This window comes from Botryllus schlosseri, chromosome 10, assembly GCF_051294905.1.
Source record: "Botryllus schlosseri isolate E-star chromosome 10, Bs_hap1, whole genome shotgun sequence".
NCBI classification, from domain to species: Eukaryota; Metazoa; Chordata; class Ascidiacea; order Stolidobranchia; family Styelidae; genus Botryllus; species Botryllus schlosseri.
Genome location: NC_137245.1, coordinates 7,497,814 through 7,520,142, shown reverse-complemented (window position 1 = coordinate 7,520,142; position 22,329 = coordinate 7,497,814). Strand labels below are relative to the sequence as shown.

General features: G+C 40.0%; 2 protein-coding genes across 2 annotated transcripts in view; one reads left to right on the top strand and one right to left on the bottom strand.

The window, feature by feature from the left end:
• The window catches only part of LOC145449020 (peptidyl-prolyl cis-trans isomerase FKBP1A-like), a 408,653-nt gene that overhangs the window by 158,038 nt on the left and 228,286 nt on the right, over nucleotides 1-22,329 (bottom strand). The window lies entirely within an intron of this gene.
• Nucleotides 1-22,329, top strand: part of LOC145448995 (fibronectin-like) — a 109,744-nt gene that overhangs the window by 3,492 nt on the left and 83,923 nt on the right. Inside the window, exons 2-6 of the mRNA XM_080327452.1 lie at nucleotides 6,180-6,334; nucleotides 10,274-10,376; nucleotides 11,589-11,749; nucleotides 18,007-18,166; nucleotides 21,378-21,506. Coding sequence (XP_080183578.1) covers nucleotides 6,180-6,334; nucleotides 10,274-10,376; nucleotides 11,589-11,749; nucleotides 18,007-18,166; nucleotides 21,378-21,506 — 708 coding nt within the window. The remainder of the gene's footprint in view (nucleotides 1-6,179; nucleotides 6,335-10,273; nucleotides 10,377-11,588; nucleotides 11,750-18,006; nucleotides 18,167-21,377; nucleotides 21,507-22,329) is intronic.

The following is a 22,329-nucleotide window of genomic DNA, read 5'->3' as shown; positions in this document are numbered from 1 at the left end:
TCAACGCTGAGACGGTGAGGCTGAGACGCGGCATATCATTTTTATTGACGAGATTGCTTGAACATGAATCTATGTCGAAATTTGCTGTGTTCTGCTTAGGGGGGCGGCATTTTAGGCGAGAGCCAGGGGCGGCAGCACATGCTGCTACGCCAGTGTTTCTCTGTATATATTCAATAGCAAGTTTACCCATTTTTGGTTCCTTCGCGTAAGATATCAAACGCGAAAGTTGGAATATGGTTCATTGTCATTAAATCACCATCCCGGGTTCTTGGGAGGCCTGGGGACCTTTTGAGTCGGAAGGTATACAGAAGTTACAATTAACCGAAAATATCCGTAACAAAATTTGCAATAGAATCCGAGTTCGATCCGACTGTCTCGTAATTGCGCAAAATCAGGTCCGAATCCTATCCGAATCCGTCCGATGCTCATCACTGGTTCGGGCTTGACCGAGGTTGACTCCATATTTCCTATTGCCCAACCTTTTTGTCTTCATTCCCCACTTCAGATTTAATCCGAGTTATCATTCCCCACTACCGAATACTCCTATATACCCTGTAAAAATGTCCCTCCATAACATTTGGCCAGACGTTTAGCAGGGACTTGCTATTGGAAAACCACACCAGTACGCAAGGCAATCGCCTATAACTGCAATTTAAAACGTATTGTGAACCGATACCGGTAACCCTCAAAATTTAGCGAAAGCGTCATACTTGTCGTGCTGGATGCGTTTGTGACGCCATCATTGGTTATCCAGAGTTAAAAAATGAGATTTTGTGAACAACACGCAATACAATTTTCGATTAATACATTCCAGAGCAGTTAACTGGTAACGGTAATCGCGTATGTGTCTCCGTAAATGTGTAAACTATCCTGTATATAATTTTTAACAATTGCGTCTATTCCCCACCAGAAACCATTGAATTAACTATTACGTTAGCAATAAAAAATAGACATCATAGTAAGACGACTATAACTCATCATTGTCATGGTGAGACATATTAAGAAAAGGTTTAGTCAAGCCACCGCACTAATTAGAGTAGTACGCATTTTATCGATATTTCTACAACGTTTCTCGAGGCTTTCGGGGGCCGCATAAAACGGTGTTGTGAGCTGCAGTTTGCCTATCCCTGGCCTCTATTGCCGTAACAACTTTTCGGCGCGCGGCAAGTATTGTTGGTCAAAGTATTCAGTAGGGCTACACTATACTCACACCTACTCAATTCCAAGTAGAATCGTTATATGCAGGACATGTGGAAACTACTTTAAGTGGAAGTAGAACACGGAACCTCTGAAATCTCGGTATTCAAGTAATTACCGGTAGTTTGGAGGTCGTACACTTTTAGCGTTTAATCGGAGGTGGTTACTTCAGAAATTACAAGATGGGTCTCGCGATGATGCAGAATATCTAGTAGGGATGGCGCTAAACGTGAGAGGCTCTATGTGAACGCAAACGTAAGCACGCACCTATCACTTCACGTGGCGTCGTATAACTGATTATAACCTTACGTTTTCATAAAGTAATATATTATTACTCACGATTCCTAGCGATCACTCATGCCACAATATGCTACGGTGCTGAATGCGTTTCAAACGTCAGCAAATGTAACAATTGAAACAATCGAATGCTATATAATAATTCCATAAAATCAATATTTTCCGTCACTTTGCCAAAAAATTCGACGATGGCTTGCAAGGTAGTATAAGCTGACGCCTAAACACCCAAGACTATAGGCCGGACAATGTATTCATATGGCGTCAGACTATTGCTACAATGATATTTACCAGAGTTATATACTTGCTACCGATATTACCTCAAAATTACGTTTTACAGTATAGCCAACATCCCAATCTGGCGGATTCGATTTTCGTCCATGTCAATCATTGATAATTATTGGTATTTGGGCCAAGCTCACAGCACAACGTCACTAAATATTGAAATTCACAAAAAAAAATGAATTTTCGAATAAAATTTTCTGACAAAGCAAATAATTTTTGAAATTGACAAGTTTTATGCTCGTTTGGTGCTGAATTTATTGACACGCTGCCAGCGCCTTGCGGAGAGTATGGTCCGAAGTTTAAATGCAAATAATTTCAACCGAAGATGTTATAGTGACGTGAAAAATTGTAATGCCGGAAGTGAGAACGGTTCACAGTGCAGAACCTGCCAAGATTCGTTTGTGAACGCGAACCTCCAAATTACTGAGGTTCATACACTCAAACGCGAACTTGAACCTCACGTTCACACGATTGCTAGTCTAATGGCACTGCACAGTGCACCTATAGGTGGAATCTTCGAAAATATATTCAGTTGCCTTGTTACGGGGACTATTTCACGCTGTTTCCATGATAATTTCGCCCATAAAAGGGATGCAAACTTATCCAAATAACTGAGTTTTACTTTTTAAATCAAAAGTGTAAAAGTAAGCAGCTATACCCAAACACGGTTCAAATAGATGTGAAAGTATATAGTAATGTCATACCCAAATGAGTAAGAAATATAGAGAAAAAAATCTACCAGATTACTACAAACATGTAGAAGCAATTCGTTTCTGACCACCTCTGGTTGCAGTATTACATGCATGAATCTTTGTGAAGCTCCCGGTAAGATTATCTCTACTTGCTAGACGTTCGTTGATACACGAGGCTCACCAACCCACGCAAGTACGGATTAGGTGTCTTCCTCTGAACTGTGGGTTGATCGAGTACGACACAGTATCACCCACTTCAGCACAGCGGTATTCAGACGAATTCGATCTTGTCGAAAGCTGGCGTTAGCTGCCGTCAGCTAATTTCCGACTAACTTCAAAGCCACACTCGTAACTTTACCATCGCAGACTTTCCCCGGGATGAATTTCCGCAATAATAGACGTTGTTGGATCGACTGAATGCACTACTGCATTTCCGTTGTTACTATATTATATTAGACTGAATCGGTTCCTAGTATATTATTAAGCAAAGTTTTGAACATACGCCGAAAGCTGGATGCCATGTCTTTTGAGTATCAGCTGAATGCATCTAGGTTATCGTAAAAATGCTAGTCATCTGTTTATCGGTATCGGCTCAAAATGTGATATCCCCTGGTTCTTACTAAGACTGTGTCCGCTGTTTGTTGAAATTTGAATAAAATGCACAAATCGTCTTTTTGCGGAATTAGCATACTTGATATCATGACTTTCTTACTTTTTGCTGGTCCACCGTGTACCCGTATAGCGTTCGGCACTGTTCAAAAGTTAATCGCATCTCGCTTCGGAAATAAGCCGTCTGCTTTGAGTCAAGTCTACAAAGTGTGATAGATAATTGACTATGAGCGATTTTTGTCCATCATTCATACCATACCGCGGTTGCTTATCTCACCTTACTCACTCGAATTTCAAGAAATTGTGTATTAGCCGGTTGTTTATTATCCCCATTCGCACAGTGGGTAGCACATTTGTTGGTCACGTTTCTAGTCGTATATTGTTTGCGCAAGATTACCAATGAGAGTATTCCTCACTTAGCAATGAAAACGAGATCAACGTTGCTTCCGTAAGGTGTTGAATGAATCTATAGGCTTATTCTAGGTTTTGCGTAACGTTCACTGCAGCTAGACGATAATGGTGGCGACCACACACGCCTAAAATCAAAATAAACGTTTTCTTCAATATCAATAATAATGGTATTGTGGAAAAGTATACTATTAAAATAAAACCAAATATTTTCGGCTGAAATTCGTCAGGGTTAATCGTCAGCAATCGGATTACGACTAGGCGATTGCAACTAAGCGATTATATACCCCTGACGAGTGTCAACGGTATATTCGGGAATATTTCAATATGAATATGCTATTCAATTGTATATTGCAGTGATGCATCCCCAAAGGCCTCTGATATAGTTTTATTATTATCTGGAAAGAAAACAGTGGGGCGTATATCACCTTTGAGTTTTGTGCGTCACGATAAATAAATCACTATTACTGAGTCACGGAATTTAAATAAAACGATTACAGCTATAGTGAATAATTCCACGGCATATCTCGAAATGTCGCGATAAATTAACAGATGTTTCAGAGTGAAACAAATATTCGTGATGATACAAGCGTTTTTGAATCGCCCATTGTGAATAAAAGATTTGTATTTAATTGAAAGAATCGTATCAACAAATCATAGAATGCGTCTATAACATATGTTCAAAAGTCGAACTTTATTCAGTGCATGATTTCATTTTGAAGTGAAATGGCGACCGCAGCCGACGCTATTCAACGCGACACATTTCATGGAAAATGATAATGCTGTTACTGACCTAAACAAATTTCATACACTGTTTGCATGTAGCTACCGGTATCGTAGTTGTTGATGTGAATGCACGGCATCTGTACTTATTCATCTGTTCCCTATGTGCAGAGCACGATGAAGATTAAAAACACGCCATAACCAATATATATATATATGGGTCGGTGATTCTCGACTTTTTGAGCATTGCGGCACTCTATCAAAGCAGACTTGTAACAAACTCCCATCTTTGGAGTAGTTCTAGTTCTAGTTCTATCGTTTCGGAATTTGAAAAGTAAGTAGCTCTAGTTCTAGTAGTTGCAAATTTAAAAGTAGATGCTCTGCAACTAGAAAACAAGTCTTGTTGTTTGGTGTGAATCGCAATACCGGTGTTTTGTTCCGTGATGCTGTTGCAGCCGTTTCTAGCTCTGAGTCATCATTACTAACAGACAGGGGATTGGTTTTGGGGGGTCGAAACCCCTCCCATTTTATACCTGTCATGTGGAAAGCCGATCAGATTCAGGCACACTAAAGGTATTAAGTTGTGCCGAAATTAAATGTACAGTTAGTTTTGTTTTAGTTCGTTGCGGATTTTTAAAGGTCGTTAGTTCTAGTTCTAATTCTCGTTGCGAGTATCGAAAACGCAGTAGTTTGTAGAGGTCTGCCTCCGCATCACTGGGACAAACTTACGAGGTTTCAGCATGTCAAAGAACGGTATAAATTGCACGGAATAAGTTGATAGGGTTAGCCATAGCGCATCTCAATGATAGCATTCATCCTAATTTCCGTGTTACTTTTGTGCCAATAATAAATTGGATTGATAACGTAGCAATAATAATAATAGCGTAGCATAATTTCTGGCATTTCGATTCTTCATCTTCAATCATCTCTACCTCTGCTCTGTAACCCTTGCCAATTCTTCATCTGCTGCAATTCTGTTGCAATTCTGCTGCAATTCTGACTACTCCATGTATTGCATAGGAATAACAATTTGAATGTATTACTGAAATTTTAAACATTTACCCCAATCTCGCCATTTTCCATTGTGAATAAAGAAAGTAATAATAATAATGTGTTAAACCACGGGTGTCAAGGTCAACCATGCGGCACGCGAAGCAATTCTAAGTAAATTGAAAAGTGAGATTTGTAGTAGGAAATACATCCATTAAATAATCCCCAACACAGCAAATGTCTAGCATGCATTCATAGGAAAAATTATAACCGTCCGACAGCGAAATCAATGCCAGTGCAAAACCTTTATAATGCGGATTACATGAGGAATAGAATAGTTACATTCAAATATAATTCAAATATTCGTGATCGCGGCGCTGTATCACTTCTGATCCGAAAGTTCCCGGCCTCCAGAGAAACCTGTATAATGGTTGCATGATAATGAGCTAAATATGTCGTCAAAACCCAAGGCTAACGCCACATTGCATCTAAAACAAGCATAGAGATATGCCCATTTGTATCGCCATTAAACCCACTGTTTCAGCGGTTTATAACCAATCATGGTATTTGAGCTAATTCCGTTGGTTGGGAATAACGTAGTTGCTAGAATAGTGTCCGTATGATCCGTAATATAATATATCATTGAAAATAAATTATGCAAGTGAAAAAAGGTCATGAGATTCGAGGTAACATTATGGAATCAGTTGACCGGAGTTGTCCGCGAGCGATCTGAAGGTTTGAATCCGGCCCGCGACGCAAGTTGAGTTTGACACCCCTGTGTTAAATTATTCTCAAAGGCAAGCCTTGGCCTGGAATTTGGATATGTACCACTCCACTAGTGAATTCTCCGCTGTAACCAAGTATGCAGTAAGTAACTGCCAGGCTATCAAGTGCGATAGCCGGAACGCGGTTAGCACAAGAACGCCCGAGGAAGCAGATAAGGGAGCGTCTAATTGGTCCTCATTGGTTCTCCCTATTCAGAGTTCGTGTGTAGTCCAAAACGTATGGACATCGTTTACGTGTTGGATGGTTCAAACAGCGTTCGACCGTGGCATTTCAAAACTACAAAAGACGCCGTGAAGGGGATGGTAGACGAATTCACAAACATTGGTCCGGATGGAATACAAATCGGTCTGGTAAGTTGGATACACAATTTGGATTTTGACATACTACAAATGGCAATTGATTAGAGGTGGTCACTGCGGGGTCAGTAACGAGTAACTTGTATTTCTTCCGTGTGGTCAAGTGGTTATGCTATATCAGGGGTGGGGAAACTGCTTTCAGCCTTTCATTGCGACTCGTTAATGATTGCACAATGCACATGCGCTTCGCTATTTTGTTAGAGTGGTCTAACCCGGTTCTATACCAATACCGAGAAAACCATTACCGAGAATGGACATTACCGAGAACGCCATTACCGAGAATGGACATTACCGAGAATGGACATTACCGAGAACGGGCACCACCGAGAATGGACATTATCGAGAATGGCCAATGTCAAGAATATAGCTTACTGGGACTGACCTTGTCGAGAAATTTATACCTGAGCATCGATACCGAGTGTGACAACGCCGTGATGCACTCACACGACCTGTACACATGCATAACATGCCTGCATTGCATATATTGCATTCTCGGTAATGTCCATTCTCGGAGGTGTCCATTCTCGTATGGACGTATGGTAACCCTAGCATAACACCATGTCAACCTATTTGTTTATTTTGACCGTTTGTGATTCACAATGAGGAGACAATAGGCCATCTACAACGGTAGGCTAGGCCTATAAACTAGGCTACAAGCTGTGAAATGTCAAATGATGAGCTCAGCGACAGTGCAAACATGAAATGCAGGTTGCAGAAAGAATTAGTCTTTGTAAACAAGTTTGACAATTTTTTGACCTAACGCTACAAGTTCGACATGTCAAAAAATGGCCCTACTCATTGCTTTATAGTTGGAGTGCACTTATTTGTACTCGTATTGTCCGTGTGGTCATTCTGACCTGTATGGGGCAATGAGAATACGATAAAATATGGATATAAGTCAAAAATGATTACAAATCTTATAAATATGGTCAAAGCAGTTTAAAACGCCATTGCCCTTCAAAATAAGTACCAATATTAGTAACAGGGACGGTACGGAAATCTCGAGTATAACCTTGAGATATAGACATATAAAACCGCATTTTAGTACTATGATTTTTCCTAAATGATCCTTATCACTATGTGCAGACTTTGACAACTAGATAATTCTAGTAGTCTAATTACACTAATTAGAGCGACGTGTCGGTAATGTTACTCTAATATAACCAGGGTTGCCATACCGTCCTTATTTATAAGATTTGTCCTTATTTTGAAGGGCCACGTCTTAGAAAACTCAACTGTCCTTACTTCTAAGAAATGTCCTTCTTTTTGACTTGCGTCCTTATTTTGTCTTATTTTCAACAACTACAGAACCTTGATAGTTTTCCTCTGGTAGCCTATCTGTGTTGCAATATCTGCAATTGTGACACTAACCTGGAGGCCATAGGAAAGACCGCTATTTCAAGTTATATTGATACCCCAAAACAGAAGAAGTGTGTCACTGATTAATTTGAGCCAGTCGAAGACTAATTTTTTCACAAGTCGATCTGCACCAACGACCACAGATTACAAGGCAGCTGCTGCTGAGGGTATCTGGGCATTCCATACTGTCAAACACCAGCAATCATTCCTCGCCAACGACTGCACATCGCAATTGTTCAAAGAAATATTCTTCGACTCCAACATTGCGAAGAAGTTTGCTTTGGCCAGGGCCAAGATTTCAAGCATTGTTACTGGAGTTCTTACTCCATACGCTCAAAAAATGATTTTGTCTGAACTTGGTGTAAAGCCTTTTTCCATCTTGGTTGACGCCTCTATTAATAACGAGGTGAATGAGTTTGGTTTATCACCCTATGGGGGGCCCAAGATTCACTTTTTTTTTGGGGGGGGGGTTGACGAAATGCTGTTTCGACCCTGAGTAAAGGTAAACCTATACATGAGCTGTCGTCAGATCCATGAAGCACTTTCTAATAACAAGGAGTTGCTGGAGCACACTGTTTCTGTCTAAAAGTATGGAAAATGATATGGCACGGCTCGTATGAATACAAAGTATGTACAAAAACGGTTTTTAATGCGAATCCAATTTTTTCAATTGTCCTTATTTTTCGGTCCATGTTGATGGCAACCCTGAATATAACTCATGAGATATTTGTATCCCTCTAATTTACATTCTAATTTGATTTCTGGTTTTCGTAAAAATACTACAGGAGAACAGAACAGGATAGTGCGAAACGAGCCAATCTCGGTTTACATACATTTTACATTCTCATTTTTATGATAATGAACTCTGATTTTATGTGAACCGAAGTTTATTTTTGTTGTATTCCTTTTTAATTCGTAATTTAATTCAATCCAAGAATTATAATTATAATCTAAAACAGAGGTCTCAAACATGCGGCCCCCGAGAGCATTTTGTGCGGCCCGCGACGGCATTTTAGAATTTCAAGTATTCAATAATATATTCAAGTTCCACATATCCTTTTTAGATATAAGAACTTAACGTTCACACTAAAACTACTATAAAAATAACTGAAACCTCAGATTTCTAGTTCATGATGATAAAACATTACCCGTTGATGATTCGTGACTGAAAATTGTGATTTGGTTTGGTGCGACCTTCTTGTAAAATTACTGGATTTCGGATTGACCAGGCTATTAAAAAATGACTCTAGTAGTTGAGTCGGGTCAACCGTTAAAATCGGAGAAGGACTCGCGACTCGGAACGGTGACTTGATAATCCTACGGAGACTTGGTAATCCTACGGACGCAAGGATCTAAGAAACTGCCATGAGGAGTAGTAATATATAAAAAGGTCGTAGCATGCGTTGCGTATGGTAGCTATCTAATTTGGTCAGTATGGCAACCATTGGTAGTCTGTGACCCCCGTGACGTATAGTTGGTTACATGCTGGGTGTTGTTTGTTCTCTTTATCCATGTTATTATCGGTGGCGAGTATGAATTCTTCGCCGATTGGACATTTCTATTCCAGGGGTTCTTAACCAGGCTCAAGACCCCATCGGGGTACGAAGCACCACATCAGGGTGTACGAGATGCATTGTGGAATTAGGCCTATATGTTGTGGAATATTTTCTTGGCCAATTCTTCAACTGGAAAATGGTCTTCGCGCTACGCGCGATTTTATGTGAATGGGCTTTCTGATATTAATATAGGTACCATAAAAAATTGTGTTGAAAATGGACATGGGGCTACGAGATATCTCATTGGAAGCACAAGGAGCACGATCGCTAAAAAGGTTAAGAAGCAATGCTATTACTATGGCTCAATAATGATTATATTCAAGTTGTTATTGATATGGTCCAATAATAATCGAAGGCAAGATCTAACGCTGATTTCATTAGACTTTGGCAATGACAATAACAATAGCCGGACTATATCAAAACCAGGATGAGGCTACACCGCTCAAATGCTCTGATATCAGATCATTCTTCACTAGATTTTAAAATATTCTACATAAAATTGTGGCACGTCAAAGGTCCACTAGCTGCAATATTATAACCCGACAGTTGAACGATGTCATGATGCATCCTCTAGCATGATGTCTATAACTCATTATTTAAAAAAAATGATGCCCAGAACAAAACAATTTTATTCAAATATTTGCATGGAAATGTAATTTTTTTCCGTGTCAAGCGTGAATAGTACAATAGTAAATTACATTTCAACGATGTTCGTGAAATGCCTGTCTGCAAGGTCCCGACAAATAAGGCCTACTTGGAAATTATACATAGAATATTCCTATTGTTGATGCAGCGGAACGCGGGGTCATCAAAAACTAGGAAATTGGCCCGCGAGCACATTTGAGTTTGAGACCTCTGATCTAAAACATGCGTATAGGTAATATGCTAATTATAATCTAATTTGGAAAGCTGAAAATTTTCTGGTCGTTCAATTCTAACTGTATGAGCGGTCGAGCATTTCAGAGAAAGATGCTCCTGAATCAGCATAAGATTAATCAGTACCTTTCATTTCTTTAAGGTACAATACGGTAGCGTGGTGAAGCAGGAGTTTGATCTCGATCAATATCGAACTAAGGAAGAGGTGAATGAAGCCATCGACAACGTGGAATATATGGCTCGAGGTAGGTTATCACTGAATTCCGTAAACTATATCATTTATTACACCAAGAGCGGATAACTTCTCCGGTCGACGGGCCTGATATGGGAAAATGTAGTACTCGGCGGGCCGGATTACCCAATCGATACGTTAATCGCGTATTTGTCCATCTATACAAAAAATAAATCGTATTTAATGTAAACTTTAGGTTTAAAGCCTAGAGATTAAAAACAGTAGGCTAGGTAATGATCTTAATAACTTTATGTACTTCAATAGCTCTTGAAGTCAAGAAGAAAGAAGAAAACAGTAGTTAGCTGGCCATCATTAAGTAGCTTGTACAATTCAGCTTTTGATTCAATAATGAGCAACGGAGTTTAAAACCCTACGTCCATACTATAAGTAGCTTGGTATAGCGCACTATTCTTTGTTCAGGCACGTTCACATAATGTCGCGGTCCTCCTAAAAGTAAAAAAATGATAAATCTTTCCTTGTATGTGAAACAATCGATTATAATTACGATTACTTCGGATTTTCACCGGACGTAAATGATTACTAAAAATGCTGTAATAATCGTAATCGAATGCGATTACAAATCACGATTACTTCATGACTGCTGTTAAGCTCATTTATCAGTTATTGAAACAGCTAGTGCGTTTTTGTCGTACCCGCTGATCTGTTCATTTCCAAAATTCCAAAAAGATTCGCCGCACACCCGACAACCTGCGTCAGCAGGTAGTATCCCCTTTCAAAAAGGGTATAATACACGTTAAACCTCCCAATATAGTTTGCTCATTTCCTGCCTAATACCAGGAATGGATTCCGAATAAATATATAGGTCTACAAAAGGGGCTGTCGAACAAATTGCACGTTGCGCTAATACCTCTATATGCAATCACGTTGAAATCAACGTCATGCTCGTCGGATGATTTACTATATTTCCAGAGGTGGTCGCTAACAGATCAATTCTACTTTCTTGCACTAATCAAGTAGATCATAACTTCAGACTACTTACACTCTCATGCTTGAGCAGTCCTTTAGGCCAAACTAATTAGGTTTCACAGTTTGAATAATTTTGGATAATTTCGCATCACGTTTATGTGTGAAATCGTCATAAGTACCGTATGAAATAGCCAACACATTAATTGCTGAATATATTATTGAAAATCGCGCCTATTTGTAGTGTGGTTGGTCATTGTGTGTTAGTCGCGAAGATGCCAATCTTGTATCTGTGCAATAGGAACTATGACCGGGAAAGCTTTGGAATACCTGGTGACGAAGACGTTTACGGAGCTACACGGAGCACGAATGGACCCGGGCATAGCCAAAGTAGCAGTCATTATTACTGATGGAAGAGCACAGGACCCGCGAAATGTAGATGAATGGCACAACGCAGTTAAGGTACGGGACCGAGATACTGCAAACCAGAGTTGAAGGCTTTTTTTAATATATAGAGCAGTGGTTATTGAACGTAACCATGAGCAATTTCGTCAAGCGATTGTCCACCACACGTTGTCAACTTTACACCTCAAATTCAAGAACGAACGTATAGTGCATGAGCAGCAACAAGTCTTTAATGTTTTACATTTGTGTTTTTTGGAGACCGGTCCACGAAAAATCGCCGGTGCTGGTCCGCAGAGCAAAATAGGCTGCCGACCCCCCTGCTATAGTACACAATCCTGAACACAGTAAGGCGCGAGGCCCGAATGATTTGTTCGTTGCAAGAAATTCAGCAAATATATATATAGCCTAGTTATTGAAAGAACGCTCCCGTGTGGTCGTGACCCAAATTTACCGGTATACCCAGTTGCGGTCGCTGAACTGCCTATATGATTCTATGTAAAGCTGTCTTCCCTTCAACTGCCAGCGCCGCAAAGTCCTATAAGTTCTGCGATGTAAATATACGCGATCTTGAAGTATACGGCAGTAACAGTATATTGCTTGAAGTCCCAATTGATCGAAATTTCTTTATATCCAAATTATAATACGACACAGTAGTAGCACGAATAAGATATTGATCCAATAAGATCGGTAGATACAATGGCAACCGTCCGGTGGGCCGATTACTATTCATACAAACAGTACTCTATCACAGCTCTATCCAACAAGTCCCCTTAGACCAGATCAAGAAAAGTCGTCAAGCATACGCCATCTAGCGAATGAAAATATGGCTCCTGAATTATTGAACCCCCTAAATCAGTGGTTCTCAACCTGGGGGGCGCGGGAGGCTCTCAGGGGGAGGACGCGAGAAATTGATCAAGTCTGTATGAATTCTAATAAAAATGTGTTTCACAATCATTCTGAGAAAACGATTGTTAAAGATGAAACTTATTCCGTATTCAAGAAAACTCGCCAAATTCAAACTCCAGCAGTTGCGCTCAACGGAGTATACGCTGATTTCAACTTCATTTGAGCAAATTTTTGATATTACTCGAAAATTTGGAGCAATTTCAGTAGCCTAAAGCTCGGTGCGCTGGGTAGCAGTTGTTAATAGTTGACGAACTGCACTGCCTAAGACAGATTTAGATGCAATATAAGTTGCCCGGTTTCGCCCTCAATTAAGCTACCCCAAATCAACACAATTTAATTCAATTCCAAAACTGATCAAATTTAGCATGGCAGTACAGAACGACGCCGTGCTCTCTGTAGTCACTACCAGCATTAGGATTGGTCTCAGTGCAACCTACCTTGAAATAAATTAATGTCCTGTTCAATATTTTTTGCTATTTTCAAACAAGTTTGGGGAAATTTGTCAGAAATGTTAAAGACTCAACAACTGGAATGCGGATTCAAACCTGGTGTAAGACATACCATATGTATACTATTAGATCAGGGATGGGCAACCTGCTGCCGTAGAAGGGAATTTGTGCGGCCGTCGACACCTAATTCAATTAGTCTGTGTTGGCATTCGTCGACATGCAAATTGAAATTACGAATTCACTCCCAAATTTTTGAGAGGTTTTGATTAATCTTGAAATTTTCTTCACGCTCCGCGCAATTCAACATAACCTAATTTTTCGATTTTAATATAGTAGCGCCCTTCGCATTCTGAGCCGGAATCAGAATCGTGTGCTCCTCACGAAAGAAATTTGTTTATGGTACATCTGGGCGATTTTTATATATTTCCATTCCACTACCGATACAATCGACAATCCTGATCGGGTGTCAAGAAGTAACAGCATGCAAAAAAGTGACTAATAACATTTGACCCACCCGAAGATGCATTATCATTTATAACTTGCCCTAAATTTTCGAAAGCACTCCCTCAATGAACCCTACCGGTGAATTTGATCACATGGGCTGAGATAGGATAAATATTTGATAGAAATATGTGATACTGCTACTATTAATTACGGAATTCATTCGTGAATCTGAAAAAATTTCGCGCTCGGCGCGACAATATGCCATTACATAATTTATTCATCACATTGCGACTCGCGATTTCGGTGCGTACAATAAGCTTTTGTTAAAAGTATAATAGTCCGGAGTTCACCGGGAATGGATATGGACATAGGTATTTTGCGTCCAATTGGTTCATTACAGCTATGCCTGGAATGCGGCCTTAGGCTACATAAGTTATCGAAATGGGCCGTGATTAGCAAAAATGTTGCCTACCTCTGTATTAGCTGATGTGCTCTTTTTGACATGACGATAAGTGTAAGGGGAGGGGGGTCAGGGGGCGCAATATTTTTGACCATCCCCAAGGGGGGCGCATGTCCGAAAAGGTTGAGAACCGTTGCCCTAAATTAACATGAAATGCCCACAGTAACATACCCTTAGCGAACCATGTTTGGGTCACGACCCGTACATTAAGAACCCGTGTTATAGAGAATATATTTCTGATGTGTATGGTCACTACTGCTAAGAACTAGCAAGAAATGAAAAAGACAATTCTCCCACTAGGTCAGTGGTCGGGAACTTTTTTCGATCGAAGAGCCATGTTGGCCCAATATTTTCAATTGTAACTCCCAACGAGCCATACACGTCAATCAACTGTTACAATCATAATTGAAATCCGTGACGTATTGGTAGCGCTAATATATGGGATTCGTAGTGTGCGGCACAATTTTCTGTCCACATGGGTAGGTGGAGACAAACATGGTCGCTACAGCAGTACATAGATACCCACCGTGTGATACGTCAGTGACGTAGGTTTAGGGGAGGCAAGTGCCTCAGATGTCGTCAGGGATGAGTGAAGGAAAATTATGAACCATTCAATGGTTATTGGTATCTTCTGTCGATGTTTATGAATGACTAGATTTCGAACATTTTTATTCCCAAAATCACGGAATTTTCATATTTATTGTTAAAAAATATAGCGCTAAAGTAGAGGTAAGACCAAGAAGAGACACATGCGGGCCAAGCCACACCTATGACAGCGCAACTCATCGTAAATAGCTTAGAATTTATAATCACTGATATTAATGAAATATAAGTATCGCGCTGATTCTAAAAATCTAAATATTGATCGACTCCTAAAATATTCGGCGTAACACGTAACATTGCATTACACACCTACAATTTTAAGGCGGTGCTAAAAGCTAATAACGTATGGCGTTGTTTTTAATTTGAATTTATAATTGTGAATGTCATTCCAAGGCATCTTATTTCTCGGTGTTAATCAGGAGGACATTGTGTATTTCAAAACTGCATTGTCCTACAAGTGTCGCCATGTTTGCTATTCTCTTTCGTCAATCAAGGTTATCGTGCAATCCAAGATTTATAAGCGCGCGATTGTTGGTAGACCGAATTCGTGTGTGGTGTTAGTCGCCGGCGCGACAGCAAGTTAAATTGGGGGATTTTGTAAAGAGGGCGGTACGAGCCCGTAACCCTGGATATCCCACTGTCTTGACCTCTCGAAGACACATTTGCGCTGCCACGAGAATAATTATTCTCGCCGTCATGAAAATTTAACAAGTTCAACAAGTTGCTGCAACCAAATTTATAAAGAATATCTGTCACTGTTAATGCAGGGTGTGATCAGACTAGTTGACCCTACCCAGAGTCATATCGATTACACCCTGTCCTACACCGTTAAGTATCTTGTTATAATTTCATGCGCCAATGTTATTTTCGTTTCGGTTGGACGAATCAATAAATATTTCTCTCTCTTCTCTCTCTCTTCTGCTGCAATATTGATAAATGAAGTACAAAATTAATAATTTCTCAAAGAGCCATATGTTCTCGACCACTGCACTAGGTGCTATTTGAAAATGCTGTAATTGTCGTAATCGATTACGATTTGAAATCACGATTCCTCATGTATTGGTAGATGTGTATTGTGGTAGCTTTTCGTCTCTATGCATCAGCGAAAATTTGGAGCCCCAGAAGGGTTGCAGATTAGCGTAAGTGTTGGTCAGGTTAATAAAGGTTAAAACCACTGCTTTAGAGTAGGGTTAGTTCGGATACCAATAATTTCCACTATCCGGATAACGGATATATCCGTATATTTGGAATTTAGCTGACCGGTTAACCGGATAATAACTGCTAAGTGCGAAAATTAATTTCACGAGGTCTGCATGAAAAATGGATCGCAAAATCATTACACAGTGTTATTGTAGATTTATACCAGAGGTCTCAAACTCAAATGTGCTCGCGGGCCAATTTCATAGTTTTTGATGACGCCGCGGGCCGCAGCCTCAATTATAGGGGGATTCAATGTATTTTCAAGTATGCCTTATCTGACAGAACCTTGTAGACTGATGGCGTTCCACACACGTCGTGAAAATGTGATGTACTATCGTAATATTCACGCCTGACACGAAAACAAATCACATTTTTAAATATTTTAATAAAATTGTTGTGGTACTTGGCATAACTTGTCAAAATATTTAGATACAGACACAATGCAAGGAGCCAAATGCATCATGACATCGTGAAAGCTGTCGCGTTACAATTTTGAAGATAAATGAGATAAGCAGATAAATACCTACATAAAATTATTGTCATAGTAAAGAATTGTCTAATCGCCGAACCATCCATTAGTGTTACAGCTGTCGAACAAACTACTTTGTTAATCGCCACATTTAATTGACGATAATAACATGGATAGAGATCCAAGATTTAGCCAAGATATAATTAACTACATATCAAGGAGGCAACATAATGCCAATGGTTGCCATACCGACTTGCTTAGATTGTGAAATGCGCTACGCAACGCCGGCTACGACCTTCTTATATATTAGTATTCCATCATGATAGTTTGATAGTTCGTTACTTCCATGGCTTGACCAACCCACGGCGTCCTTCTCTAATTTTAACGTTTGAACAGACTCAACTCAAGTCATTTTCATCATATATACCCCATAGTCAGCCCGAATACAAACGGAAGATCGCGGATATGTCGAAATCACAATTTTCAGTCACACATCATCAACGGGGCATTTTTATCATCATGACCAGGTAATGTGACATAATAGCTGGTCTGTCTCTTGCACGGTAGCCTTTGAAAGTGTTGCAATATTGAAGTTTGACGAGTAGTTTAGGGTTTTTGGGCAGTTTTAAAGTGAATTTCAAGCTCTCAAATCTAAAAGTGTTATGTGGCGGTTAAATAATGTCGACTACATGAAAATCCAAAATGACGACGCGGGCCGCACAAAATGGACTCGCGGGCCGCGTGTTTGAGACCTCTGATTTATACGAACACGCTCAGTACGAGCGAATACGAGAAAAACCACGCAAATTTAATGTTCACTGCTTCTGCAACGCCCGTCTTATAAAGCACACTGCATCAATTGTGGCATCCTGTAGCCGGGACCGGAGTTTTGTAACAAAGAGTCCACATGTATTGAATGCTCTTACTGCTACCACAAAATGGGCTGAATATAGTAAGCAGCGCTTCTTTTTTGCCCATTCTTCTGTTTAGGTGTCCAGTACTGGAAGGACGAGTAGCCGATACTGGAATTCATGCCGACATGATAGCTCGTTTTAATTCCTTCTTGAGAAATTCACGTGATCAGGCGCGTAGCCAGCCGAAAAATAAGGGAGGTGTTTTGAATAATATGAGGGGGTTTCGATTTTTTCGAATTAAGTCTCAGCGGAAATCAAGTACGCTTGCACGCACGAACATGTTTGCGAAATGAGTTCATTCGATGTCATTCAGTTTCGCGATGTCACTCATTAATCACAATCGCTCCAAGCCACCAAGAGATAGGAGCCAACGCATGCCAGACCCGAGACGCGATTGTTACGCCAGCGATGATCGTGCCATGCCTATTGCATTGCAGATGCGATTGTGCAGGCCAGTGATGGTATAGTATCCACAGGGTCTAATGCAGATGCGATTCTGCCAGTGGAACTATAGGCTTGTTGAAGACTCGATAAATCAGGCCAGCAACGGTAGCCGCGCTCGCGGCAATCAATGACCTAATTTGGCGATCTTCTCAGGGGATTTCGTCGCGTTAAATTGTGCACTGACGTATCTCGCTAATTGGCAACACGCTTTTTGCTAATTGACCGCGCGCAACGCTGATAATACGACTTATTCAAGCTTACTAAAAAGTGTAAAACGCATTATCAACGATACTATTTTATCCGGTTAACCGGCAGAATTATATCCGGATATCAGATAATGAAAAAACCTGCGGTTAACCGGTTAACCGTTATCCGGATAATCTAACCCTACTTTAGAGTCTAACCACAATGTACATTCATTTTAGGAATCCGGAATAGAAGTATATGCAATTGGAGTTGGTCGACATATCAGCGATCATGATTTACGGAAGCTCGCATCAAAGCCCAAGGAAGATCACGTTGTACACGTCAGAAATTTCGAATACATTCACAGCATCCACGTCAAACTAAAGCAGGATATTTGCGGTAGGATGTTACGATATCTGTAGAGATTATAGATTATCTCCACATTAAATATGCTAGTCATTTTATCGGCACGTACGATTCCGTCTGGAGCAGTGGTTCCCAACCTCTTTTGGTGTCAGAGCCTCATTTCAAACTTCAGAGTAGGTACTCATGTGGCCGTGTGAAAATAGTCAAGTAACAAACGTTGCATATAGCCTTTTATATGATTCTACATCGACCATTTTAGAATAAATAGATGCATATTGGCGAATGCTATTTATTGAAACAAACGGAAAATGCATGTCACAACTGCAATGTAAGATATGTTACTATATTAGGGATGGTGTGATCCTCTGAAAGGTTCTGTGACACATATGACATCACGTGACATCATATTGCTGATTCTAACCCTACAATTCCCTAAAGTATTATAATAATGCCCACGATACCAAGTGAAGGCCACATTCTGCTACAATGCTGACAAATGTATTTACTGGAACAATCACATGCTATAATAATTACATGAAACCAATGTTTTTCGTCGCTTTGCCAACAATTTCGACGAGGATGTCTTGGAGGTCTAGGCTACACAGGACAAGTATTCTCAAGGCGTCAGACTACTGCTACATTAGTATTGATCAGAGTAAAATACCAATTTCTCTACTTGCTGCTGGCATTACCTCAAAACTTCGTCAAACAATAGCCAACACCCTAATCGGGCGTATTTGGTTTTTATGATACAATAAACATCAAATCAAAATAGATCCCGTATCCCTGCTATACTTTTTACATTGGACAACTATATTCATTCTTTATGTCAATTTCGTTGATGTCAAACATTGATAAAAGGATTGGTAGCCTATTGCGCGCAAACCTCACAAGAGAGTCACTATGTATTCACAGACGGCCAGCTGAATATTTTGAGCAAACTTTTCCAACCAAGGAAATGACAATTTTGAAAAGGACAGGGTCCATGCTCGTTTGGTGCTAAATTTCATTTCTTGCTGCCAGCACGATGCAGAGAGTCGTCCGAAGTTGAAATGGAAATAATTTCAACCAAAGATGTTATAATGACGTGAAAAATTGCGACACACGAAAAGGTTCACAGTGCAAAACCTGCAAAGGTTCGTTTGCGAACGCGGACCTCCAGATTTTAGCGGTTCACACACGGAACGCGAACGTGAAACTCACGTTCACACCATCCCTAGTTGCTATGTTATAGCTCGTCCTATACCTTACATATACACACGTTCGCGGTGGGAATATACGTGGATAAGTATGGAACTTATTGCGATTCATATACTTGGCTATGAGCCGTTATTTTTACGTTGGTAAAATTGCATGAGCATGATGGGCTCTTTACAGAAACAATCTATAAAATTCTATCACCAGTAGAATTCAAGATATATTCTGTTATGTGATGGATATACGTTCATGCGTTTGACTGCGTTAGCAGAAATTCTCTTCCCGGTTTTCTGAAACGTCCATGGGTGGCTTATGCTTAAGTATTGTCCGTTATTTTAGCATTTATACGTAAAAACCGACGAGAACTATTCATAGAAGCAAACAACAACCGTATGTTCTATTTTGTGGAATTTTCGGTGGTCTTTGACAGCCACGGTTCGCAATCTCTGGTCTGGTTTCATAAAATGCAGGGAAATATAGCCTTTCCAATCAACTTGTATCCCTACCGCATACGGACAATAATTTATCCCTATTTCGATGGCTGATAGGACGTTGCTATATGTTGTTGGCTAAGTAAGGATGACACAATTCGAGTCCTTGGAATACAGAAACTGTAAGACAGTTTATGGTCGTCTCAGTTACATATCGAAGGTTGTCAGTAATGAAGTAACCTACTTCTACATGTTCGCAGTACTCAAGTAGGTTTTCCCGACAAGATATCTTAATGGTGAAGCGTCAGGCTTCTTGATCGGTTGGTCGTGGCTTCGATACCCGGCCGGGTCAGACCCAAGACCTGATTATAGTAACACTGGTATCCATGACTTTCCTGCTTGGCGCTCATGCATTACTGGGATAGCGTGGAGGGTTGGTGCAAGACTTCGAAAGTCATTAAAGGCTATATCTGCATCTGCCTTGTCCAGCGGCATATGCACATCATGCACTCGTATGGTATGCATATGTTATGCATATGCACAAATCGTGTGTATGTATGTCATGAGTCGGTGTATATGCCGCAAAAACATCAAGGACAAAAACAAACTACGTCCTTTCCTTCCTACCTGCAGTACTTACTCAGATTGTTATGTCTTCAAACTACTTCCACTTCTACGTGAACATGAACTACCAGACAGCTTGATAGGCACGGTCAGCGATTTCCGGCGCTAATTATAGCTGACCCGCTCGCGGCGCTCGGTAACAAGGTCACACAGCGCACCCTTGCGGTAGAACCTTCAAAATGTCTGTCCGTCCAAGTGTTTAATGTCCATACTGTCGAGAAAATGATGCGCAAGGCGATAGTATAGATGGCTAATGTTGACCTGAGATATCCAAAGTGATAGTGATACACGGAGAAGCTATCACTTGTCGCGAGAATTTCTGTTTTGGGCGAAAATTACCCTAGCGATTCCATCTTTCCTGATTTTAGGCTTGCGCATTATTGTGACGTCTTGTAAAATAATATATAACATGGCCTGCATACTCAGAATAGGATGATTATTACGTATGGGCCTATATAATCAGTATTAAAAGTCCTATATTCGACAGTAATACCTAAAAATTGGAAGAAACACTGTATTATAACATGATGTTATTACTGAGCAATTTTACAAATCCAAATCATTGTTGTTAGTCTTGATTATTTTTTCATTTCGTTTCTTAAGAAATTGCATTTATAGCCTGTACTTGGGTGTATGATTTCAAAAACTACTTCAATTCGTTTCGATACCTTGCGATTTTTTCATTGTATCGCAAGCTTGTGGCGTATTGACCAGAAAAAAAATTGGTAATGAACTCAACTGAACTTATATAGCCTATGTACTGTACAGTACCACTATTACGAAATCTAAATCTGCACATTCCGACAAACACTGTCCGCCATCAGAAAATAAAAGTTTACTCTATTATATCTTATCATAGCTTCGTTTGATATTTGCTGTTGTGAACAGACAAAAAGTAAAACTCCTTATTGCAATCAAATCAAATCAATCGTAACGATAGACTATACTGAATTTTTTATTTCTTGAAACTGTCGTATTCTGAACCTTTTTAGTTGCTGACATCGACGAATGTACGAACGGTACCGATAATTGTGACCACTTCTGCAACAACACCGTTGGTTCCTTCGTCTGCTCGTGTAAGGATGGGTTCAAGCTAGAAGCCGACGGATTTTCGTGCTCTCGTGAGTAAATCAGAACTAGGAGCGATTGTTGCACGGCATATGTGTCGTACAAAATAGTCGAGGCTTTACACTGGGCTTGTACGTCGTCGTGGTGCATGGTTTATGAGAATCGTTGTATACATACTAGGGCTGTTTAAAAATACCCTTTTTTCCCGGATTCCAGTCATCAGTGATTTGTCAGGTTAACGTAAAAACGCTGTACACCAAATTTTGGTTCAATTCCAACAAGTATAAGCCGCCGCAGAGCCAATTTGAACTTTAAATTAAAAAAAATCTAATTTTTCTGTCAACTCCATGGGATTGTTGAGTTGTCTTCAAAAACGATGCAAAACAAATTTAACTCAATTCCAACTAGTAGAAACGGAGTTATTCGAGTTTTTTGTTGATAATTCTCGGATTATCCACCAATCTACTGGCTGGAATTGAGTCAAATTTGTTTTGCATCGTTTCTGAAGACAACTCACCAACTTCATGGGGTTGCCAGAAAAATTTAAATTTAAAAAAAATTTATTCTAATAAAATAATAATTTCACTAGGCCCTGAGGCGGCGTATACTTGTTAGAGTTGAACCAAATTGGATGTGCAGCGTTTTTTAGGGTAACCTGACAATTTAATCAGTGAATGGCTGGAATCCTGATCAGTAAATGGCCGTGAGTGGTGTAGTAGTGCTTAGTTGTATAAATGCTGGAGTTTATGAAATCAAAATTGAGATTATCACGCTCGTGGAGGATGATAATTTGTCATAATTTATGAAATTCGCAGCCATCATTGGCGTTTTCGCAATGCAACGAATACCGTAGCACGATGAACACCGCAATGAATC